General features: G+C 41.9%; 2 protein-coding genes across 11 annotated transcripts in view; one reads left to right on the forward strand and one right to left on the reverse strand.

The window, feature by feature from the left end:
- LOC135503080 (regulating synaptic membrane exocytosis protein 2-like) overlaps positions 1-15543 on the reverse strand; it is a 111979-nt gene extending 96436 nt beyond the window's left edge. For all 10 annotated transcript variants that reach the window (XM_064796401.1, XM_064796403.1, XM_064796402.1 and 7 more), the window contains exon 1: positions 15187-15543. In XM_064796401.1, the coding sequence (XP_064652471.1) occupies positions 15187-15317 (131 nt within the window). In that variant the 5' untranslated portion in view covers positions 15318-15543. The remainder of the gene's footprint in view (positions 1-15186) is intronic.
- A 1637-nt stretch (positions 15544-17180) lies between these two features.
- LOC135502978 (dnaJ homolog subfamily C member 27-like) lies at positions 17181-24049 on the forward strand. Its single transcript, XM_064796212.1, has 8 exons — positions 17181-17312; positions 17925-18051; positions 18971-19053; positions 19977-20046; positions 20866-21030; positions 21188-21304; positions 21946-22106; positions 22562-24049. The coding sequence occupies exons 2-8, from the start codon at positions 17977-17979 to the stop codon at positions 22692-22694; spliced, it is 804 nt and encodes a 267-aa protein (XP_064652282.1). The 5' UTR covers positions 17181-17312; positions 17925-17976; the 3' UTR covers positions 22695-24049.
- The last annotated feature ends 1629 nt before the right edge of the window (positions 24050-25678 follow it).

Consider the following 25678-nt stretch of genomic DNA (forward strand, 5'->3'; position numbering starts at 1 on the left):
TAATACAAAATGTTGGCCAACGTCCGGCCTTGTCAACACACAACAGAGGCGGAAACATCAAAGAGAACCTGGCTACTCTATCCCCCTCTCCTCTAGACCAAACAGTCACAACATATCATGAACTTTTCAAAAGAGAAGAATAAAGAATGCAAGGCAGGAGAGGAGACACATTCTTAATCATGCCCTGTTTTGTCGAATACATCTACGGTAGCAGAAATTATGCGTAATATAAAATTGTAAAATTCAACCTTGCCCCATGGCAAAATGATTTGGAGATCATGCCTGGGAAGGAAGTTTATTGGCTGTTCAAAAATCCAAACATAGCCAGTTTTCAGCCTGTATTTAGTTTTCTCCTCCAATCAAAGACGTCTCAGTCACTTTTAAAAGGTCTATAGAGGTAAACAGATTTCAGATGATCGAGCCGCAATTGTTTAATACTAACCCCTTGAACCTGTGGAATGGTTAACTGGCCTTTAACTAGAGTGAAGGATACCCCGAAGGACGGTAAACTTGCCTTTAACTAGAGTGAAGGATACCCCGCAGGATGGTAAACTGGCCTTTAACTAGAGTGAAGGATACCGCGCGGGACGGTAAACTGGCCTTTAACTAGAGTGAAGGAGACACCGTGGGACGGTAAACTTGCCTTTAACTAGACTGAAGGATACCATGCGTGACGGTAAACTGGCCTTCAACTGGAGTGAAGGAGACCCGGCGTGACGGTAAACTGGCCTTTAACTAGAGTGAAGGAGACACCGCGGGATGGTAAATCGGCCTGTGAATGCCCTTTAAGAGTAACTAACATACCAAACGAACTATGGTGCTGCTGTTCTGGTTTTCTGATGAGTACCTCATGGAGAATGTTTGCTGTGTGATTCAGTCAGTTTTGTTCAGATTTTGATCAAATTTTCATTGATCAAATTTTCGGCAAAATGACCAGGAGGAACTTGAGTTTAGAGTTGAAATGACTTTGAAAGCAAATCTAACAGCGGCAATGAGCGCGAAGTCTGTTACAATGACAGAGGATAACATCAGTAGATGATTTCTCAGTTCATTCAGTAACATCGCAAACATTGCTGCAGTAAAGTTATTCATTCATGCAACTTTGCTGAAATTCAGAATCAATATATTTTTTTGTATCAGTCTACAAAGCAGCATTGTTGACATTCATATTTAGGACACATTTTCACAATAGGAAATTATGAAATTCAAGTTCAATTTTAAACATCTCGAACCAGCCTAGGCCTTTAAGATTTTAGTAGTGTATGATGTCAATGGTAGATTGTGGAGGAAAAATTTATGCGCGATATTCAACACCAAGATAACTGGTACCTGGGAATAAAAAAACTCTTCAACAGACACTAAAGTCACCATTTTAAGTGCATTTCAGCGGCAGATCCAGGACTCAGAGAAAGAGCAGGCCCCTCGGAAAATGAGGTGCCAAGGTGTTTGTAAAATGATGTTCCCTGGTGCTTTTCGCAGTGACTGTTCAAACGTGCAAAGAATACTTTGAAATGGATATGCACTCTTTGCTTCGACACCTGCATCTGCATCATTTCTCCAAGTGGATTAACTGGGTGCACACTCTACAATGCAGATAGCAGTATACCACACTCTACAATGCGGATAGCAGCATATACCACACTCTACAATGTGGATAGCAGCATATGCTCGAAAATGGCCAGAAATGTAGTAACTTGTGTAATCTGTGGCAAAAGGGTTAATTACGTCAAATTTCATTAGAATGCACTGAAGAGAAGACTAAACTGAGGTCAAAACCTGGCAAAACGTCATTTTCAAAACAGCCAGAAATGAAATGAAATGATAAGATCAAGACGTAGGTTGTATACTTACGTCTTCGGTCTATATATAGCAGCGCGGGGAAGAAAGGGAGAGCGGATTAATATTCACGATTAGAAAACAGACCGAGATTCGTTTTCGGAGATACTCCGAGAATGAAACCAACTTGATGCTGAAGATGATATAATTGTCATAAGATGCTAAATGAGCGAGAAAGACAAAATCATCCAGAAAACTGAGTGAAAGATTTTTGGCGAAATAATGAAAAATTCAGAGGAACTCGAGGAAAATGTTTCAAGTTTGAAGAGTTTTTTATGAAATGAAATGAATCATGTTTAAATCAATGTTGTGCTGTAAGAGAGTGCAAGCCAATATGATTATAGACTAAAGTAGGACAGAATTGCTTGTCAGACACACATGCAGTAACACAACTAGAGCTAAAAAGCTTTTCTGAAAGTCAGTAAAGTTCCTTATGAATTAGATTATTGTCACAGAATTGGTCAGCTTGGTGGTTGTGATGCGATCATTGAGTAAACCAGTGTCAGCCAGGAGACAAGAGTGATCACTCCTGCTCCCGTAAACTTCTGCAAATTTTTTTGCAGGAGTGATGTCAGACAACTCCCATGGCCATCCTTGCTTCAACTCGAACTGTTCTACATCACTCCTGTAAAAGGCTAGACCTCACTCTGTAAAATACCATCAAGGGAGTGAACTGATCACTCCCATTCAAATTTCTCCTGACTGCCACTGTGAAACAACTGCAAAACAATTTGGATCTTGATCTGTTTTCTTCGTGAACATACTCTCCCTCTTGTTTGCCTCCCACCCCCATCCCATCCGAAACTAGAATCCACACACCTTCACAGGGGCTTAACAAGCTTTTTGGTTGGGGGGGGGGGCAAAAGGCTCTTTTGGGGGGGGAAATGACCCTTTTCTAAATTTTTCCGCCAATAGTACAGTCAAAAACACATTTTGGTGATGTCTGGGACGCATTTGCCCCCTTGCTAGCTATGTCCCTGCTTCAGTGCCTCCCTATAGTCGAATCACTCAAAGCAGTAAAAAGACTGCATAGTTTTGAAGTTAGAACTCTTGGCAATTTCACACAATCTCCACTCGAGACGATACTGTGTCACCATGTGATGGAGGTGCAACTATATTGCAAGTAATTAAAATGGCCATAAATGTGTTGTTTTTATCAATTAAGATGATTGAGAGTCATAATTGTTATCAAAATAGCAGAACTGCCTACCCTTGAGCCCAGCAATGTGTAAAAACTCTTGGTTAAAAAGTGTAATCAGCAACGGAAAGTGTAATTCCTGGGTTTTCTGACGATTTTGGCACGATTTTTAAGAAATCTTCTTAAGTCAAAGTGTAAAATGACCCTAAAAAATTGTAAACAGGCCTGTCAATGTGTTAAATTTCCTCCAAATGTGTAAGGGTAGGCAGCCCTGAAATAGCCATATCATTATGCTACTCAAATGATTTCTTTGATATATCACTACGCCATTGTGATCAATATCAATATACGTGTACATGAGTTGTTTGGGCAAAATACTGCAGTCCTGTGGTAGACCAACCCAACAATAAACCTTGTCTGAAGACTGCGGATTGCTATCACAGAAGATAATTGAACCAGCAACCTCTGTCAGAACATCAACCACTACGCCAACCCCCCCTTGTCTAAGAATAACCACAGCACTGAAGACATCAAACCAACAACCTCTGTCAGAACATCAACCACTACGCACACACCCCCATGTCCAAGAATAACCACAGCACTGAAGACATCTAACCAGCAACCTCTGTCAGAACATCAACCACTACGCACACACCCCCATGTCCAAGAATAACCACAGCACTGAAGACATCAAACCAGCAACCTCTGTCAGAACATCAACCACTACGCACACACCCCCATGTCTAAGAATAACCACAGCACTGAAGACATCAAACCAGCAACCTCTGTCAGAACATCAACCACTACACCCACATGTCCGAGAAACACCACACAAACCAACAACCTCTCCATCAGTACATCAACCGTTACACCCACACCCCCAAGTCCAAGAATACCCACTGCACTGAAGATAAGTTATCAATCAAAAACAGACCATCAACATCAAGAAGTGGCTTTGAACTTCAGACAATGATCCAAAATAGAATGTAATTGTTTTTCATGTTGAGTTTGTTCTCTTGAACCAATAAATCAATGCAGGGCAACTAGAATTCAATATCGCTTGCTTACATGAACAGTAGATGCATCCCTATCTTATAAAGGTCACCAGGCATTAATGTCATGTAACCAAGAGGGTGAGACCTTAATGCTATCAACAGATTGAGACCTAAAACATTGTTGTCAGGAGAGACCTTAATGTCTTCAACAGGTTGAGACAAAACGGCAGATTGAAACCAGGTTGAGACCAAAAGTGTTGTTGTCAGTGTGAGACCTTAATGTTATCAACAGATTGAGACCTAAAGTGTTGTCAGCAGAGGTTTCAGCAACCATAGTGAGACCTTAATGTCATCAACAGGTTGATACCTGAAGTGTTGTCAGCAGAGGTTTCAGCAACCATAGTGAGACCTTAATGTCATCAACAGGTTGAAACCTAAAGTGTTGTCAGCAGAGGTTTCAGCAATATAGTGAGACCTTAATGTCATCAACAGATTGAAACCTAAAGTGTTGTCAGCAGAGGTTTCAGCAACATAGTGAGACCTTAATGTCATCAACAGATTGAAACCTAAAGTGTTGTCAGCAGAGGTTTCAGCAACCATAGTGAGACCTTAATGTCATCAACAGATTGAAACCTAAAGTGTTGTCAGCAGAGGTTTCAGCAACATAGTGAGACCTTAATGTCATCAACAGGTTGAGACCTAAAGTGTTGTCAGCAGAGGTTTCAGCAACATTGTGAGACCTTAATGTCATCAACAGGTTGAGACCTAAAGTGTTGTCAGCAGAGGTTTCAGCAACCATAGTGAGACCTTAATGTCATCAACAGGTTGAGACCTAAAGTGTTGTCAGCAGAGGTTTCAGCAATATAGTGAGACCTTAATGTCATCAACAGGTTGAGACCTAAAGTGTTGTCAGCAGAGGTTTCAGCAACCATAGTGAGACCTTAATGTCATCAACAGGTTGAGACCTAAAGTGTTGTCAGCAGAGGTTTCAGCAACCATAGTGAGACCTTAATGTCATCAACAGGTTGAAACCTAAAGTGTTGTCAGCAGAGGTTTCAGCAACCATAGTGAGACCTTAATGTCATCAACAGGTTGAAACCTAAAGTGTTGTCAGCAGAGGTTTCAGCAACCATAGTGAGACCTTAATGTCATCAACAGGTTGAGACCTAAAGTGTTGTCAGCAGAGGTTTCAGCAACATAGTGAGACCTTAATGTCATCAACAGGTTGAAACCTAAAGTGTTGTCAGCAGAGGTTTCAGCAACATTGTGAGACCTTAATGTCATCAACAGGTTGAGACCTAAAGTGTTGTCAGCAGAGGTTTCAGCAACATAGTGAGACCTTAATGTCATCAACAGGTTGAGACCTAAAGTGTTGTCAGCAGAGGTTTCAGCAACATAGTGAGACCTTAATGTCATCAACAGGTTGAGACCTAAAGTGTTGTCAGCAGAGGTTTCAGCAACATAGTGAGACCTTAATGTCATCAACAGATTGAGACCTAAAGTGTTGTCAGCAGAGGTCTCAGCAACCATAGTGAGACCTTAATGTCATCAACAGGTTGAAACCTGAAGTGTTGTCAACAGAGGTTTCAGCAACATAGTGAGACCTAAATGTCATCAACAGGTTGAAACCTAAAGTGTTGTCAGCAGAGGTTTCAGCAATATAGTGAGACCTTAATGTCATCAACAGATTGAAACCTAAAGTGTTGTCAGCAGAGGTTTCAGCAACCATAGTGAGACCTTAATGTCATCAACAGGTTGAGACCTAAAGTGTTGTCAGCAGAGGTTTCAGCAACATAGTGAGACCTTAATGTCATCAACAGGTTGAGACCTAAAGTGTTGTCAGCAGAGGTTTCAGCAACATAGTGAGACCTTAATGTCATCAACAGGTTGAGACCTAAAGTGTTGTCAGCAGAGGTTTCAGCAACCATAGTGAGACCTAAATGTCATCAACAGGTTGAGACCTAAAGTGTTGTCAGCAGAGGTTTCAGCAACATAGTGAGACCTTAATGTCATCAACAGGTTGAGACCTAAAGTGTTGTCAGCAGAGGTTTCAGCAACATAGTGAGACCTTAATGTCATCAACAGGTTGAGACCTAAAGTGTTGTCAGCAGAGGTTTCAGCAATATAGTGAGATCTTAATGTCATCAACAGGTTGAGACCTAAAGTGTTGTCAGCAGAGGTTTCAGCAATATAGTGAGACATTAATGTCATCAACAGGTTGAGACCTAAAGTGTTGTCAGCAGAGGTTTCAGCAACATAGTGAGACCTTAATGTCATCAACAGGTTGAGACCTAAAGTGTTGTCAGCAGAGTTTTCAGCAACATAGTGAGACCTTAATGTCATCAACAGGTTGAGACCTAAAGTGTTGTCAGCAGAGGTTTCAGCAACATAGTGAGATCTTAATGTCATCAACAGGTTGAAACCTAAAGTGTTGTCAGCAGAGGTTTCAGCAATATAGTGAGATCTTAATGTCATCAACAGATTGAAACCTAAAGTGTTGTCAGCAGAGGTTTCAGCAACCATAGTGAGACCTTAATGTCATCAACAGGTTGAGACCTAAAGTGTTGTCAGCAGAGGTTTCAGCAATATAGTGAGACCTTAATGTCATCAACAGGTTGAGACCTAAAGTGTTGTCAGCAGAGGTCTCAGCAACCATAGTGAGACCTTAATGTCATCAACAGGTTGAGACCTAAAGTGTTGTCAGCAGAGGTTTCAGCAACCATAGTGAGACCTTAAGGTCATCAACAGGTTGAGACCTAAAGTGTTGTCAGCAGAGGTTTCAGCAATATAGTGAGACCTTAATGTCATCAACAGGTTGAGACCTAAAGTGTTGTCAGCAGAGGTTTCAGCAATATAGTGAGATCTTAATGTCATCAACAGGTTGAGACCTAAAGTGTTGTCAGCAGAGGTTTCAGCAACATAGTGAGACCTTAATGTTATCAACAGATTGAGACCTGAAGTGTTGTCAGCAGAGGTCTCTGCAAGAGACTTTAATATCATCAGCAGGTTGTGAAACCTAAAAAAGTTGTTGTCTGCGTGTCGTTATCAACAGGACCTAGGACAAGACCTAGAAGGGTTGTTGTCAGTTTGTGACACCTTAATGATATCAACCGGTTGAGACCAATAGTGTTGTTGTCAGTGCGAGACCTTAATGTTACAACTATAGTCCATCAAAAGTCATCAAAATCAACTCGTTGCCTGGTAGCATACTGAACAGTCAAGCGCAAATGACCAGCTGATGTCACCTTGCATTCTTGTGTTTCTATTCTAAAGCACTGCGCAAACTAGCGAATTTTTGTCCCTGTGATTATCATTGTCGCTATGCGCAGCAAAAAGATATCTCGTCTGCTGGTAAAACCGGTTATTGCCGGATTAGATAGTTTTCATATTGATTGCTAGTTGCTGCGATTACCGCGATTTTTGTTGATGGCACCTGCATTGTACACCACAAACAAGCAATTTTTGTCGCATTTGATGATGATTGCAGGTCAGGCAAGTCAACTCACAAACTGAGGGATGATTGAGTGGATGTAATGAATCAGAAAGTGGACACAAACATTGGATCAAACTCCATCGAGCAAAACAACACATCAAATGTACAGCACCATACCATGTTCCAAGCAACAACATTTTGACACATAAACAATTCTCCAGGAAAAAGGTTAACAAATATTTCAACTTCCAAACCTCTCTTCCTTTCAATTCATAAAAGTTTAGCCGAGTCTTTAGATAAATGAAATGGCCAGGGCCATTGTGCTCACCTCATGTGGAGGAAAGATGGATAAAGAGCATGGTATTGTGTCATGTAGTGTTGGGTTTGATGTAGGTCCAAGCAATTACAATTTCCCCAAAATGGCCAATTTACAGTACATTCGACCTCTGTGACCTTGAAAAGTAGGTCAAATCAAAGAAGACCCGGGTGATACATTGAATGGTTGTTAGAATTAGATGTACCTATGATATAAAATTGGTGCCAATCGGGCAAGTCATTACTAGGAATAATGGCATTTTGATGAATTTAGGATTTGGCCCCCTCCCTGGAGGCCAAACGGCAAATCAGATCGCACCAAACTTCGGTACCTGAGATCACCTGACCAAGGGGTACATGTGTACTTAATTTGTGATCAATAGTCATTGCAGTTAAGAAACGTGCCATAGTTACGTCCTGACGGCGAATTTACGTCATTTGACCTCTGTGACCTTGACAAGAAGGTCAAATTAAAAACCTGTGTGACATATACTGTATGGTGGTTAGGTGTACCCATGATATCAAATTGGTGGCAATCGGGCAAGAAGTTAAGGAATAATAACATTTTTAAGGTTTTTGGATTTTGCCCCCTGGTGGTCAAGTTGTGAATCATATTGGACCAAACTTCGGTCCCTGAGATCACCTGACTAAGGGGTAAATGTGTACCAAATTTGGTATCAATAGTCATTGCAGTTTAGAAACGTGCCATCATTACATCCTAACGGCCAATTTACACCATTTGACCTCTGTGACCTTGAAAAGGAGGTCAAATCAAAAACCCGGAGGATATATGATGCACCTTTGCTAGAAGTACGTACCATATTTTTTTCAAAATTTCCCGACTACTATTAAGGGAGATATTGCATATTTTCACTTTTAACGTTTGGCCCCCTGGTGGCCAAACCATGAAACGAATCGGACTGAAACTTGGTCTCCAAGGTGTCATTACATAAGGGTACATGTGTACTAAGTTTCAACTCAATAGCTCTAACAGTTACGAAACGTGCCCTGCTAACGGACGACGGACGACGACGACGACGACGACGACGACGACGGACGACGGACGCCACGGTATGGGATAAGCTCACCTCTGCTAAGAGGTGAGCTAAAAAACATTTTCCTACACTCCAGCCTTGCCTGAACAGAAACCTTGGTTACGCCCAGAGTGAGCTACAAAACAATCATTAAAAGTAGCCAGATACTAGTCAGTAACCTGAAGGCGTTGCACATACAGGAGACATACAATAGCAAGCTATAAGAGCAGCGCAGAAGCCTTTTGTACGAGACGCACGTGGGCGCAGAACAGCTCCAAGGGTGAAATGCTTGCACGTTGAAAGGTCAAACACATATAGAACCAAGCATCGCGCTATATGAGTTTTCAGTGAGCGCATTACGCAGAATCTATATCACGATGTCAGAAAAACCAATAGCTCTGCATCAACAAGGGGATAATGTGGATTACAGGGGAACCAACTCTTATGACGAGGCTCAGACCAGGGTTACAGATGGCCATTACAAAGTTTCTGTAAATGTGAGATTCACAATGCAATCTCTAGGAACATTGTCAAGCTACTTCGGGCATCCACACTGTTTCGTTGGAAGAGTGCGAGTTTTCCAAAAGCATTGCAAGGTACAGTAGAACCTCTCTATTGAGGACAACCTCAGAACTGACAAGTACTGTCCTTAATAAAGAGGTCCTGATCAGAGCTCAGGTCAAATTTAATGGAAAACAATTTTGGCTCAAAACTAGTGTCCCTAATAGTGAGGGTGTCCTTACTAGTGAGGTGTCCCCTAAATGGAGGTTCCACTATACTTAAACCTTCGTTTTACCTGTGGTGTTTATTTGAATTAAATGAAACTGTAAGAGCCAAATTTTGTATCAATGGCAATTTTTAATCAATAACTTGCTATGGTTACAGTGGTTGTGTCAGGTAAAATCAGCGAAAGTTAACAGACACATTTTATATCTTCGTTTTGGCTAGTCCAAACTTTAATTTATCTTACATGCTACTCAAACAAGAGCTCACATAGATTAGGTAAGATGTAGACAGACCAGGCATCAGGACTGGAAGTGTTACACTAAGATAACTGATGCTACTCAAACAAGAGCCCACACAGATTAGGTAAGATGCAGAGACCAGGCATCAGGACTAGAAGTATTACTCTAAGAACCTGATGCTACTCAAACAGAAGCTCACATAGATTAGGTAAGATGCAGAGACCAGGCATCAGGTCTAGAAGTGTTACACTAAGATAACTGATGCTACTCAAACAAGAGCTCACATAGATTAGGTAAGATGCAGACAGACCAGGCGTGTTACTCTAAGATACCTGATGCTACTCAAACAGAAGCTCACATAGATTAGGTAAGATGCAGAGACCAGGCATCAGGTCTAGAAGTGTTACAGTAAGATAACTGATGCTACTCAAACAAGAGCTCACATAGATTAGGTAAGATGCAGACAGACCAGGCATCAGGACTAGAAGTGTTACTCTAAGATACCTGATGCTACTCAAACAGAAGCTCACATAGATTAGGTAAGATGCAGAGATAAGGCATCAGGACTAGAAGTGTTACACTAAGATAACTGATGCTATTCAAACAAGAGCTCACACAGATTAGGTAAGATGCAGAGACCAGGCATCAGGTCTAGAAGTGTTACTCCAAGATACCTGATGCTACTCAAACAAGAGCTCACATAGATTAGGTAAGATGCAGACAGACCAGGCATCAGGACTAGAAGTGTTACTCTAAGATACCTGATGCTACTCAAACAAGAGCTCACATAGATTAGGTAAGATGCTGAGAACAGGCATTAGGTCTAGAAGTGTTACTCCAAGATACCTGATGCTACTCAAACAAGAGCTCACATAGATTAGGTAAGATGCAGACAGACCAGGCGTGTTACTCTAAGATACCTGATGCTACTCAAACAGAAGCTCACATAGATTAGGTAAGATGCAGAGACCAGGCATCAGGTCTAGAAGTGTTACACTAAGATAACTGATGCTACTCAAACAAGAGCTCACATAGATTAGGTAAGATGCAGACAGACCAGGCATCAGGACTAGAAGTGTTACTCTAAGATACCTGATGCTACTCAAACAGAAGCTCACATAGATTAGGTAAGATGCAGAGACCAGGCATCAGGACTAGAAGTGTTACACTAAGATAACTGATGCTACTCAAACAAGAGCTTACAGAGATTAGGTAAGATGCAGAGACCAGGCATCAGGACTAGAAGTGTTACACTAAGATAACTGATGCTACTCAAACAGAAGCTCACATAGATTAGGTAAGATGCAGAGACCAGGCATCAGGACTAGAAGTGTTACACTAAGATAACTGATGCTACTCAAACAAGAGCTTACAGAGATTAGGTAAGATGCAGAGACCAGGCATCAGGACTAGAAGTGTTACACTAAGATAACTGATGCTACTCAAACAAGAGCTTACAGAGATTAGGTAAGATGCAGAGACCAGGCATCAGGACTAGAAGTGTTACACTAAGATAACTGATGCTACTCAAACAGAAGCTCACATAGATTAGGTAAGATGCAGAGACCAGGCATCAGGACTAGAAGTGTTACACTAAGATAACTGATGCTACTCAAACAGAAGCTCACATAGATTAGGTTAGATGCAGAGAACAGGCATCAGGACTAGAATTGTTACTCCAAAATACCTGATGCTACTCAAACAAGAGCTCACATAGATTAGGTAAGATGCAGAGATAAGGCATCAGGACTAGAATTGCTACTGCAAGATAGCTGATGCTACTCAAACAAGAGCTCACATAGATTGGGTAAGATGCAGAGACCAGGCATCAGGACTAGAAGTGTTACTCCAAGATACCTGGTGCTACTCAAACAGAAGCTCACATAGATTAGGTAAGATGCAGAGAACAGGCATCAGGTCTAGAAGTGCTACTCCAAGATACCTGATGCTACTCAAACAAGAGCTCACATAGATTAGGTAAGATGCAGAGACCATGCATCAGGTCTGGAAGTGTAACTCCAAGATACCTGATGCTCCTCAAACAGAAGCTCACATAAGCTGCGCTTACACCACGAAATATTGGTGGACCAATTGCACTTACACCACCACATTGCCGCGACAAATTGGTTCGGCAATCCATTGCCGATACAAATTGCCGAGCGAATTTGTCCCACCAAGCTTGATGGTCCAAATTCGCCCGGCTTGTTAAAAGCTCGGCTTTGTCGTGGTGTACGCGCAAATGGATCGGCAATTAGCTAGTTAGATGGTTCGGCTCCAGGCGGCGCTTTCGGAATGGCGCTTTCTGTGCATGCAATTTATTGTTTGCGCGCCATCTGTAGCCGGATTTTATAACTAGCTGCAGCGCTGGTGTAAGCGCTTGGTGGATTTTCGATGGTGCGGCATTGGTTCCCGAACCAAGATTGGTGGTCCATTTTCAGGTGGTGTAAGTGCGGCTATAGATTAGGTAAGATGCAGAGAACAGGCATTAGATCTAGAAGTGTTACTCCAAGATACCTGATGCTACTCAAACAAGAGCTCACATAGATTAGGTAAGATGCAGAGACCAGGCATCAGGTCTAGAAGTGTTGATACCTGATGCTGCTCAGACAACAGCTCACATCAATTCAAGGTAATTTGCAGTGACCAGGCATCAGGACTAAGAATTTAAAGATATCTATATTGGCAAATCAAAATTCGCCAAACCACTGAATTTGCTGCAGTAGCTACCATATTTGTTTAATGGATTATAATGTTCAGTAATATTTGATGGTGGTCCACGCTCTGGCAGTAACTGAACATAAATCTCATTGAAATGAAATTATAGCAAATTCTAAATGCCAAGGATATGAATTATGCAGATGGCCAGGCCTATTTTTAAAATTCTGCTGTATTTTAAAATGTGTTCTTGGTATGCAATAAACATAATTACCATTATGTTTATGTAAATTACATTTGACATAAAATGAGCTCTCAAATTAGGTCAACATGTTTATTTATTCAAAAAGATGCAGTATCAGTTACCCATTTGTAAACGTTTCTGACATTTGGCCTTTGAGGGTTACTGACCTAAAACCTATGTGGGTTACTGACCTAAGTGGGTTATTGACCTATGTGGTGACTGACCTATGTGGATTACTGACCTGTGTGGTGACTGACCTATGTGGATTACTGACCTGTGTGGTGACTGACCTATGTGTGGTGACTGACCTATGTATGTGTATTACTGACCTATGTGGGTTAAGGAATTGATACTGAGCTGGAGGTATTGGTTGTCTCACCCAAGCCGCCAGGGTGGAGCTAAAGTGTAGACCAAAACCGAGGTGTATTTAGGGAATTTTATGGAATTTTCAAATTCAAATTCTCAAATTTTTAATGAATGGTGTTGGCCTTTAACAGCTGAGAAAGACCTATGTCATCAACAATGGTATGGTATCTCATTGCAAGGCCAATAAATGCCCTTAAATCGGCATCCGGTTTCTATCATCTTCACCGGTTATTGTAATACGAGGAAGTACAGTGGAACCTCCCTTAGTGGACACCTCTCTATCAAGGACAACCTCTCTATTAAGGACACTAGTTTTGGTCCCGTATTGGTTGTTTCCATTCAATTTGACCTCTCTAATCAGGACACCTCTCTATAAATGACAGCACTTGTCAGTCACGAGGGTGTCCTCAATAGAGAGGTTCTACTGTATCAATTCTAGTCCATGAAATCAAACCCCAATACCGTATATTGAATAGGGTGCTCAAGTGCAGTATCGTTGACATTGCTGTGAGTCAGCTGGTGGTACGAGGACTGGCACCACTTCATCACAGCTGCTCCTGAACGAGTATGGTATGCCGGGATTCATAGAATTCTATCAGTTGTGACGTTATACATACTGACAGTGTGGTTACTTACGTCTTAGCTTGGCGAGAGTGCCTATTGCATAGGCATGATTTTTCCACAGTGGAACCTCGCTTAGCGGACACCCCTCTTTAGTAAGGACATCCTCTCTAATAAGGACACTAGTTTTGGATCCAAATTGGTTGTTTCCATTCAATTCAACATCTTTAATCAGTATACCTCTCTATCAGGAACAGCACAGCACACTCCGGAGTGTGTCCTTAATAGAGAGATTCTACTGTACATACTCTCAGTGTGGCTACTTGGTTAGGCTGGGTAAGAATGCCTGTGGCATAGGCATGATTTGATATATTTCAAACAGCGGCTTGGCAGGGCCTACAAGGGTAAAGACTCCACTAGTTACAAGTACCAACTGTTTACAGTTAAATCTCACAAATGCCCTCCTTTCATACACTGGTTTTCAGGATTCAAAAGGGTTAAATACAAAGTTGACTTTCATTTGACAGATGTTTTCTTTCAAAGCAGCCCGTGAATTAGAGATTTTTGTTGCAATGAGATGCGTTAAATATAGGCTAATAGGCATGAGGCAAAGCGAATGCAGCACTACCTAACTTTTGGGACTGTAAACTATCTCCCCATCATCTTCTTTAAACCCTTCAAGAACCAGAAGGTATAATTTCGCAAAAACACAGAAAAAAAACTACCTACCTATTCGGGCTTTACCTCATTCTAATATGGTCCCCAAGTAGCCCAAAAACGTTACCTGATACGCGAGGGAACATCTCAACTAATGCAACACAGGTTTCCAGCAAATATATTCTGGGGCCCCTTCTCAGTAAACATTTCTGATAAAATTAAGTCACTGTCTCAAAGTAAGGCCTACCTAAACAGCCTCCATACGTTTTATGTCGTTTTCTTTCTATGGTGAAGCAAACCCAACAAGTTAACTTTATTCTGACAAAGCGACCAATGAGATGCTCCCTAAGAAAGCGCGGCTTCAGACTGAAGGGACTGTCTCAGGAATGACTTCTTCATGGGCCGTAAGGGGCTTGTCAAAAATTGCGCCAATAAACTTAGGAGTACATGGGCTCAAAACCATACCGCGTCACAGCAGTTAGGTGATGATCATTGGGTTCGTTCGCTTATCCGTCAATTTATTGAGCTTTCCTAATTCGAGTTTATCTCTGCGGTATTCTTTGTTTTGGCCCTGACATACAGTGAGGACATTTTGAGGACTCTGCCCCTACTTGTCACGAACCCTTCCATGTCCGTAATCTGGTCTAAACCGCGTATCCTGTATCCCCAAAGCTAGGCTTGACAGTCGAGCATAGCTAGTACTAGCGCTCAATACGGCGTCCGCTAATTTTAATTTAGACCCGGAAGGGGTATGGGATTTCATAAAAATGCCACGAAGTACAACATAGATTTAAACATTCGGACAAAATAATTTCAAGAGAGTCAAGTAGAAAGAAATGTGAAAAGGAGAAAGACGATGATGAAATAAACAAGGGGTAGGATACATAACATACGAAATTATACAGTTCCCAATGTCCCAGTCATGTCTCATCCCAGCTGCTAAAATGGCGGACATTTATAAAAATTGACATAAAATATGATAGCTACCTTAAAATTTCTTGTTCGCGATCCTCTTCCTCTCTTTGTCGCTGTATCACAGATTCTATAATCGCCCTCTCGTCCGGGGTTAAATGGCTTAAGTCCGGCATTGGCGGCAGTGAGGGCCGACGGCTGGTCATCCTGCTATATGAACGAGGTGTCCGCGCCTAGAAGCGCTGGGACCACCGGTACAGCGCCGCGGTTTCTTCACCAGTTCTACGCCTAAGTCCTACTAGAATGCCTCGTCTCCTCCCTACGTCATTCTGACAGAACACGATTTACACCATACTGATTTTTCGTGATAGTACCATCCTGGAAATCCATTCTAAAGGGCACAATTCTCCCACCATCTAAACCACTGTTCGGGCTCGCCTCGGCGAGGTACATTAATTATGAATCTCGGCTTAAAAATTAATAAACTGCTTTCAGTGTCAACCAATCAAATCAAAACAAACCATTACGTCATTCCAGCGCTGGGACATATTTTATCTCGAAATGCATTAGCATAAAAGGATCGATATTGGCTGAATACATACATACACTCTATACGGAGCTAGCTATTACGCAGGATAGACAGTGGCACAGTACCATGGCACAGCACATACTGCACTAGTACCAGCATCATATGGGCAAGCACCACGTGTCGCCAGGCTATTTTAATCGCGATGCGGCAATGACGTCATTGGGGCATGCTGAAAATGGATTGACGGATCCGGCGAATAATCCGCAAAAAACGTGGGCGGTTTAAGAGGATGGCGGAAGCGCAGTGTAAATGTTTGGTCCAGAATGAAGTCGGCCTATGGATTTATCTATCTGAACATTTTCTCCCGTGACGGTGACTCTCACTTGCACTTTAATTATCCCAGGAGGACATGGTATGCGTGGCTCTTCGGTGATGTTGCGCCAGGATATAATGACTGAGCAGTAGTCACTTAGTCGGGCTACTGAATCGACTAAGTCACCCAAACGGTTGACCGAGGTATTATCAAAAAGCGAGCACAACTAAAAATCATTTTGATTGTATCTTATAGACCTCTTTGAGTTATCCAAAGTACGGGTTTTTATCAGTTTTGCCAGTAACAAATTTGTTAGCATCTGCAATGTTACGCAAAAACGGGCTTTTTCCGCCTGCATTGCCAAAATGGATGATGATACGCGTGCAGGTCCTTCCTTTGGTCCCGGCGTCCAGGATTATCGGAATAGTCGGCAACCTTCTTAACACTCTACTGCAGCTCGACGACAAACCTACTTGCCGGCCGGTACCATTCCATCCTGAGGAAATCAGGGGTTAATCTTGTGTGCAGGGCCGGAGAAACGAAGATTAACCCCTCATATGTAGTATAACCAGTGGTTATCATTATATTATACTCAGTCTTTCGACAAAAGGGTGAAAAACCCTGAATCTCGGGATGCCAGATAGTAAGGCGCTACCTGGGGCCATGGATCTACCCTGGACGTCTTGGTGCTGATATCGATTTTTCCGACGTCACGGTGATGGCGTGTGATAACCCCGCTACTGCGACGATAATGGAAATGACGTTGAGACGTAAAAGCGGGGTGACGTGAACTCGCGGGGATCTCGGCGCGCACTCGCGTGGCGGGAAAGATCTTTCGCGTCAGGACTTGCGCCGCATTTTTCTCTGCTCATCGAAAGCTGAAGCATCAAACACGTTCAGAAAAAAATTGATACAAAAGCGCTGATTTCGTTCCTTTATTTTAAATTTCGTCGCTGGGCGTGTTTGACAGTAGGCCTACTAACAAAAACTTTTTTTTTGAGATAACACTGCACATTCACCACTTCAGAATATTTACCAGAAACTCGAAGTTTGAGAGCAGATCTTTTTAGTCATCATAAATTGTACGTGGCAAAATAAATGAAAGAGGGACCACGACGAGCGTGCTCCATCCCTACTTCAGTAAATTTGACAGGTCAGCTTTAAATATTTGGTGACAGGTTCTACCGGCAGACGTCAGCACTGGCGGGTGGCAACGCATCATTGGCGGTCAAGGTCACAAATTTGCCGATTTCTGTTGTGAGAGTTTTTGACGGCGATTATGTTCGAATTCCTTCTTATTCCAAACAAATATAGCATTTCAGTGTCAATTGAAACCAAGATGACAGTCGTCTAATATAGGTAGTTAAAACTTTGATGTAAACAAGTGTGTAGATTAATATTTATTGACCGTTCTACCGGCGATTTTGAAGAAATATTGTCACGTCGCTTGTGCCAATGTCAATGACAAATACTGAGCTTTCAATTTCTGTGCTAGTGGTAACTTGCTGAAGATTTTTTTGTCATGTGTTACATGACGTAAAATAGGCTTGGGAAGTGCCGGAGGTAGTGCATGGAATATGTAGCTTACCACAAAACGGAGTAAATACCAATTACGATGCCGTACCGTGGCGTTGGTGCCAAACTCTCTGTCCTGTCTCAGTGACTGGAGTCTGCCGGTCTGGCGGCAGACCACCATGTTCCAGCCTGGCGGCTCACTCGCTCGAGATAAATGAGTCGATCACTCGAGATAACCATCTCGATTTCTCGAGTAAAATATCTCGATTGTCTAAAAAATAAGTCAGATCAAGATTGTTAGTTATTAAATGTAACGTCCATTGATTGGGATATTTCAGAATTATTTTTTTTCGAATTGTTAAAAAGATCACGTACACGGGAGAGTCCTTTCCCACCCACCATTAGACCATTCTATGGAACATGGGTAAAAAAAGTGTATGTTTCTGTATGTTTTAGGTCCGACCTTGACTTCGTAGTTGTTCGTCGTACGAGACACTCTTGCTCCTCCATGGAACAACACAAGATGAAGAAGCAGAGCATTCGTATTAAGATTATCAGCATGGGGAATGCTGAGGTGGGGAAGGTAAGTAGAATGGGGAATGCTGAAGTGGGGAAGGTTGTAGAAAGTTAGAAGGCCTACGTCGTTCGTTAAAAATGTTGAATTTGTAATTGAATTTAAAAATGTCCAATTGCGGAAATACGTACAAGATATAAATTTAAACATTGCCGTTGTGTAGACTGTGTTATACAAATACTATGAATACCAAGTTTCAACAAATTCGTATTCATAATAACAGCACTATGGCATTGTGTATTAGTGAATTACTATTTAACTTGACCACAAGTCATTACGAACAGTGTACCCATTTAAGAAGATAGCATAGCCAGCATGGAGGTGGTGAAGGCAGATACTAAATTGATAGGTCAAGATAATTATAGACCAAGGTGTCAGCTTACGTAGAAGTGGGGAGGGTAAATAGAGAGGTTGAGATATGTACCATGAAATCAGAATTAGTTGAATTTGAAATGCTGAAGTGCAAATTAGCAAAATACATGGAAGACGAATGGAAAAGAAGTTTTAAAAACCCTCTAAAAAAATGAAAAAGGGTCTGATGCTTGAATTCAATTTTTATTTGTTTACACCTTATCAGAATAGTAATCAGTATCTAAAAAATGAAATTGGGTTTCACAATTAACACACCACAAACCAGAACCATTAAGCTGGATTCTCCACAAGTTTCTCTCAAGGTAGGTCGGTACCCTTCCTTGATATTCAAATCTTTTGCCAGTGTGCAACACAAGGTAGGGTGGCCAGCTATTTAAGGTAGGGTTGGCCTATAAAAAGCCTTTAAAAGGTCCAGAGCAAAGTAGGGTGGCTGCTTCCAAGGAAGGGTAGGCCGCCGTGACAAATGGCCTTGTGGAGAACATTGGTTTTAGTGTTTGATTGAGTGCCAATCATTTATTCAATGGCTGAACTATTATCCTTATTTTTCATTTTCCAGAGCTGTATAATCAAAAGATACTGTGAAAAAAGATTTGTACATAAATATCTTGCCACGATTGGGATTGATTATGGAGTAACAAAGTAAGTTATACGAAAGAGAAAAATGTATTGTGTGGTTGTTCAAGATAAATTGATATTTTCAACATTTTGCAATTCGTTATCTTGTAAGATATCGAATTGCAAAATGTTGAAAATATCAAAATAATGATAAACAATACAATAAAGATGTCGCTGCGAAAATCAGGGAATTTGTTATTCATGCGGGTCGACTGGTGTTACATCGTCTCCTGGGAAAATGATGTCACAACTAGTTAGCCAAAGGGAAGAAGCCTCATAGCCTAGTGGTTAACAGACTGCTGACTTCCACGGAAAAGGGCCCGGGTTTCGACCCCAGGGCGAGAACCCAGGATTGAATTTCTGGGTGAACTGCCTTGGCTTTCAAGGAACTTAATTTCCTGGCTCGTCACAGTCCTTTAGTTGAGAATGAAAAACTGAGGTTCCTTGTATTTGGTGTCTATGCCAGGGAAGGTTAAAGACCCCACCAAGTGAGAAACATGAGTAGCTTGCGTGGACTCTACCTCTGGCTGCAGTCAGAGTCACGAAGCCAATAAACCCAATTGGCGCCAAACCGTGGATGGCACGGAAAAACGCTCATCCCTCCTCGGAGGAGTAATACTCCCTGGAGAAAATATCCTCTAAGTGCAGAGCGAATGCTGAAGAAGAAGGACGCCGAAGTGAGAGTCATTAATTGCTTTTGTCAAAGAAATTCAAATTATTTGTTCAGGAAAGTCTCCTCTGTAACAATTACAGTAGAACCTTTCTTAGTAGAGACCTCTCTATGAAGGACACCGTCTATTAAAGACAGCACTTTTCAGTCCGGAGGATGTTCTTGATAGAGAGGTTCTACTGTACGAACATACAGCAAATATATTGAGGACAAATACAGCAAAAATCAGATGCCATAAAATCATGAAATTATTACTGAAATGGTCTTATTTCTTCAGGGTGACAGTCAAAGATAAAGAAATCAAGGTGAACATATTTGATATGGCGGGACATCATATATTTTATGAGGTGAGGCAAGCTTTCAAAGGCCTTCACAGGTCATTAAAAATTTATTTGTTTTTGAATTTGAAAATTTCTAAATGCATTGACCAGCCAGACAAAAAATCAGCAAAAACAATCAATATCCTTTTCTGAAGATTGTAGTTCTTGATTCTTTGATTCTTGTACCTTATCTTAAGAAAAACCTTCCTACAGCCACAATCAGCAAAACTGTTAACTCAAGAGTCTTTATCTGCACACAGTTGGCTAAATTTGGTCAACAAAACTGTCTGGTTTGCCTATTCCTTAGTGCGGGAGCAACCCAGGGTCAAGGATGGTAAGCTGGCTTGTTTTGCCAGGCCGACTACTGGCCGAGGAGGGTTCCGTACGGGAAAAGGAGCAACCCAGGGTCAAGGATGGTAAGCTGGCTTGTTTTGCCAGGCCGACTACTGGCCGAGGAGGGTTCCGTACGGGAAAAGGAGCAACCCAGGGTCAAGGATGGTAAGCTGGCTTGTTTTGCCAGGCCGACTACTGGCCGAGGAGGGTTCCGTACGGGAAAAGGAGCAACCCAGGGTCAAGGATGGTAAGCTGGCTTGTTTTGCCAGGCCGACTACTGGCCGAGGAGGGTTCCGTACGGGAAAAGGAGCAACCCAGGGTCAAGGATGGTAAGCTGGCTTGTTTTGCCAGGCCGACTACTGGCCGAGGAGGGTTCCGTACGGGAAAAGGAGCAACCCAGGGTCAAGGATGGTAAGCTGACTTGTTTTGCCAGGCCGACTACTGGCCGAGGAGGGTTCCGTACGGGAAAAGGGTATCACCTTATTCAGTAAAATTGTACTCTTTCATTTCTAGGTGCGGAATGAGTTTTACAAGGACACACAGGGTGCGCTACTGGTGTTTGACGTGTCGGACCGGGCGAGTTTTGAAGCATTAGAGCACTGGTTAGGCGAGATGAGGAACGAGATTGGAAACCTGAGTGAGATGGAAAGCATTTTCTTCGTCGTCTGTGGAAATAAGGTAATGGTGGTTGTGCGTGTCACAAGATTGGAAACTTGAGTGAGATCGAGAATTAACCCTTCCTCCCTACTGCAGATTTTTTTGAAGTGTGCTATGCTTACAGTAATAAAGAGCAGTGCATCTATTCACTCTTTAAATATGCCTTTCTCCTTTTCAGACAGACAAAAAGCGGGAAGTTGACGAAGCAGAGGGCAGAATCTGGGCCGACAGCAAAGGCTTCCATTATTTTGAGTCATCGGCACAAACTGGGGATGGAGTGAATGAAATGTTTCAGGTAAAATCAGGTCGAGGCCACAACTGCACTTTCAGCAAGTTGATTGTTGACCCCAAATATTTAGACCACCCCATTTGCCAAATGTCAAGATTTATACAGTAATCGGGCAATGCATAAGCAGAAGCGTATATAAACAGTAGAACCTCTGTATTAAGGACACCCTCGGGACTGACAAGTGCTGTCCTCAATAGAGAGGAGTCCTGATTAGAGAGGTCAAATTGAATGGAAACAACCAATGTGGGACCAAAACTAGTGTCCTTAATAGAGAGGCTGTCCCTAATAGAGAGGTGTCTGCTAAACGAATTTCCACTGTTTCTATCCAACAACAAGTCCACTGGGAGTCCACCAGTTACTGTACAGTACCTGCGCGAGTGATTTTTATTGCATGGACGTACGGAATTTTTGCTGTGACGATTGATAAAAATGTGGGAAATCTGCAAACGAAATTGCTTGTTGCAGCAACAATTAGTTGAAATGAACCTGTTTGATGTTTGTCATACATTGCAGCGATGACTGATTTTTGTCACAAGCACAGGGATGACTCCCGCAGACCAGCAATTTTTAGAGTGGAACATCTAATAAGAACTTGTATTTTAAGAGGTCTCAAAGTGTTAATCTTTATTGTACATTTTTTTTTTCAGGAATTATTTGAGGGTGTTGTATCCCTTGTCGAAACAGGAGGAAAGCGTCAGCCAATCACAACGCAGTTAGGATACACAAAAGAACAAGTTGACGCCATTCAGCGACTAAAAAATTCTAAAAATGATTATGAAAGACTTGGTCTTCCTTATGCGGCTTCAAAGTAAGTAACGACAATATGGGCTGAACTTGTGTTGCTGTATGGTAACAAAATTCATCAGTAGTAGTTACAGTTGTGCTTCCACCTAGTAAATCCCTGTGTTTTTGGCGCTTCCACCTTTGAATTGCCGTGCTTCAATAGACCCGTGTGTGCAAACCCCGTGTCTATTAGCCCTATCGAGCTCATGTGGAACTAAGACTAAGACTCAGGTGGAACAAAGACTAATAACTGGCCATATCCAGTTCCGAGCACGGTTTGTGGAGGTGCCTAGCTGATTTAGCAGTTCTAATAAGCCACGCCGGTTCATCCAGTAATACAATCCTAGGTTCTCCCCAGGATCGAATTTGGCTATGAGGCTTCTCTTACGTGAATGTCGGTCAAAGTCAAGGGAGGCAGTTTATTTGTTGCCAATAAATTGACTGTAATTATTAATTTATTCAATTACATCATTTTTTCAGGGAGGACGTCAACAAAGCGTACAGAAAGCTTGCGGTTATTTTACATCCGGATAAAAACGTCGCGCCAGGGAGTGAGGAGGCTTTCAAACTACTCGTGTCAGCCCGAACTGCACTACTGAAGAACTGCAGGTGATGCACAATGATACTCAAATGTGATAAAAACAGTTGAACTATAATTAAGGACACATTGGGCTCAAAAGTGCTGGCCTTAATGGAGAGATTTCCCGATTACTGACGATGCTGGCTTTTGTGCACAATAGAGGATTTTACACCATCTCACTGAGATTCTAATGCGTGATAGATTTCTGTGCACATAAACACGACATTTGAATTCTGTTTCAGAACTTTGAGGAATCTCACTTCCATCTGAATTTATATTCAGGCATGTCATGAGAGTTTGGCTAATATTTATAAAAGACTAGTGAATGCTTTTACTTTAAATTCATGTACATTTACACCAGCCATGTCTGTAGAAAACTGTAGTAAAAGCATTTACTAGTCTTTATAGATATTAGCCATTGACCTCAGGATTCTTACAACAGATTTTTTAACTGGCGCCACTTGACCTTAGGAAAAAGCAGACGTCAGATTTGGCTGTCATCCATTACTCTGGATTCGACAGGATAAGAGAAGTCAGGACATGGAGTGACATTCAAAATGGTCACTCAATGACGTCACTAAATGGCCTCTATATTGCACAGATTTGACGAATCCTATACCAACTACCTTCTTGAAATTAACAAATGAGTATTACTGATGTCTGATGGTTTCAAAATTTTCTACATTTATTGAGTACAATGCTGTACAATTATTCCGTCCTTGTTGGGGATTCAGATTGGCTTGTTTTGATTTCTGAAGTTCTTGTGGTAACTCATTTACCCCTTTAGATCTTAACCTCTTCAATCCTAAAACTTGAAAATCCCGGGATCCAAGGATGGTCACGTGGTCGCGAAATTGGGTCCGACTTTCACGATGTATAGCGCCCGCATACAACCGCCAAAGTCCGGTACCGAGGCACCATCTACCCAGGCATGCTCTAACTGACCCTACTGTACATCAAACACGCTAAAACAAGCAATGAACTAGCGTCCCAGCTCAATGGAATAAAAATATCACAGAGACTGACCTGTCGGTCGTTGGGAAAAAACGTTATTTCAAAATGACCGACTGGTCGGTCACCGGGATTTAAGAGGTTAACCGGCGGATATCCGGCCACTGATTTTTGTCCATGTACCCCAAACCGCCCACCAGTATATATGTATATAGCTATTCTCAAGTGACACCATCGCCATCTTTACTTAAGCAATGAAACTTAAGGCCAGTTTTTGGTTGGTTAGGGATCGCTTGCTGAAATATTATTGACATTTAGTGGCTGGCTTGACCAGGGGTGCTTTTGGAGGTCAAAATAAGTCGAGCAGAGAATCCCTTGATATTTCAGACAGTGAATTGTTTAGTTTATTCTAGATTTATTTTGATAATAAAAGCGACAAGTGCATTAACAGGTCATATGTACTTATTCTTTGTTTGCGAGACTGGTGAAATGAACAATAAAAAGGCTCATCAGAACCGATGAGATTGCTTCTTCAAGCTGCTGTGCCTTAGCTTCGATAGCTTCTCTGTAGGAGTATTGATACAACACCAACCGAGAAAGTGAAATGGCCGAGCCCAGTGCCCCTCCCTCCCTCGGGGGGAAAATGAGTCTCATCATCACCACGGTAAATCCACAATTCACCAAGGTCAACTGACCATCTACATTGACCATGGTGAGACATTGGGCCATTGGGTAAAGAACCTACCGAGTGGACAGCATGGATTCCTCTACACAAAGACTGAGTCGATAGTCAGTCGGCAAATAAACCCAACTGGTTCCCAACTCGTAATGTGACGGTAATCAAACACTGCTCATCCCATCTTGGTGGAGGAATGCTCCCTGGAGAATAACTCCACGTTCAGAGTGGACATAAGAGAGGTTAAGATTTTGACCCGAGAACGAGAACAAGGTGGGTTTTTTCCGTGGTTGACGTCATTAAGTCAAACTGATTGTTTTGTATCATTGTTTTTAGGCATACCAGACATTATAAACACACTAGATCATTTTATTTCTGATAACAGGCAAAACGGTATCTATCGTCAATGCTCCCTGGAGAATAACTCCTCCACATTCAGAGTAGACATTATAGAGAGGTTAAGATTTTGATCCGAGAACAAGGTGGATTTTTTCCATGATTGACGTCATCAAGTCAAACTGATTGTTTTGTATTATTGTCTTTAAGCACACCAGACATTATAAACACACTGTTTCATTTCATTTCTGACAACAGGCGATACGGAATCTATCGTCAAAATACAACCTGGTTTTCATTCTCGTATCCAAAATCTTAACCTCTCTTATGGAGTAGACACTAATGGTGAGGTAAAGAATTAACGAAGGGCCATATTGCATATATATAAATAATAGTTTATTCTATTACCCGCAGTTATTAATGTAAAGTTGCCTGAGCAGAACCCTGTTTTACATTCGTTTCGTTTCTTGGAAAAACAGTAGAACCTCTCTATTAAGGACACCCTCCGTACTGGCAAATGCTGTCCTTAATAGAGAGGTGTCCTGATAAGTGAGGTCAAATTGAATAGAAAGTACCAATTTGAGACCAAAACTAGTGTCCTTAATAGACAGGTGTCCGCTGAGGGAGGTTACACTCTCAGGCTGCCCAAGGCGAAGGCCGCACTCTCCTTCAAATCGATAATCGATGCCACCTCATAGCCAGTGACATGGTGGTTAATGCATATAGTTTTCCTTAACTCTTAGGGTGCCGGCTGCTCATGTAGCCCCTGTGCCGAGGCTTTTTTTAGATCATCCATGCAAAAAGTCATCCCAGTGCTGCCATCTGCGAATTTTTACTGAAACTATATTTTAGAATTACCGGTGTGCCATATGGACGTACGGGGAACGTCCAAATCAATGGGAATAATGATAAACGATGGCACACTACATATGTGACCCGCTCTACCAAAACTAGGCGCTTGTCGCATCTGAACTTGACAGGTTGATACGGACTTGTTGTTCATTTCCCTATTGTAGACCTTTTGTGAAATGTGACCAAATCAGTTTGTAATAGA

The sequence above is a fragment of the Lineus longissimus genome, chromosome 19 (assembly GCF_910592395.1).
Source record: "Lineus longissimus chromosome 19, tnLinLong1.2, whole genome shotgun sequence".
Classification (NCBI taxonomy): Eukaryota; Metazoa; Nemertea; class Pilidiophora; order Heteronemertea; family Lineidae; genus Lineus; species Lineus longissimus.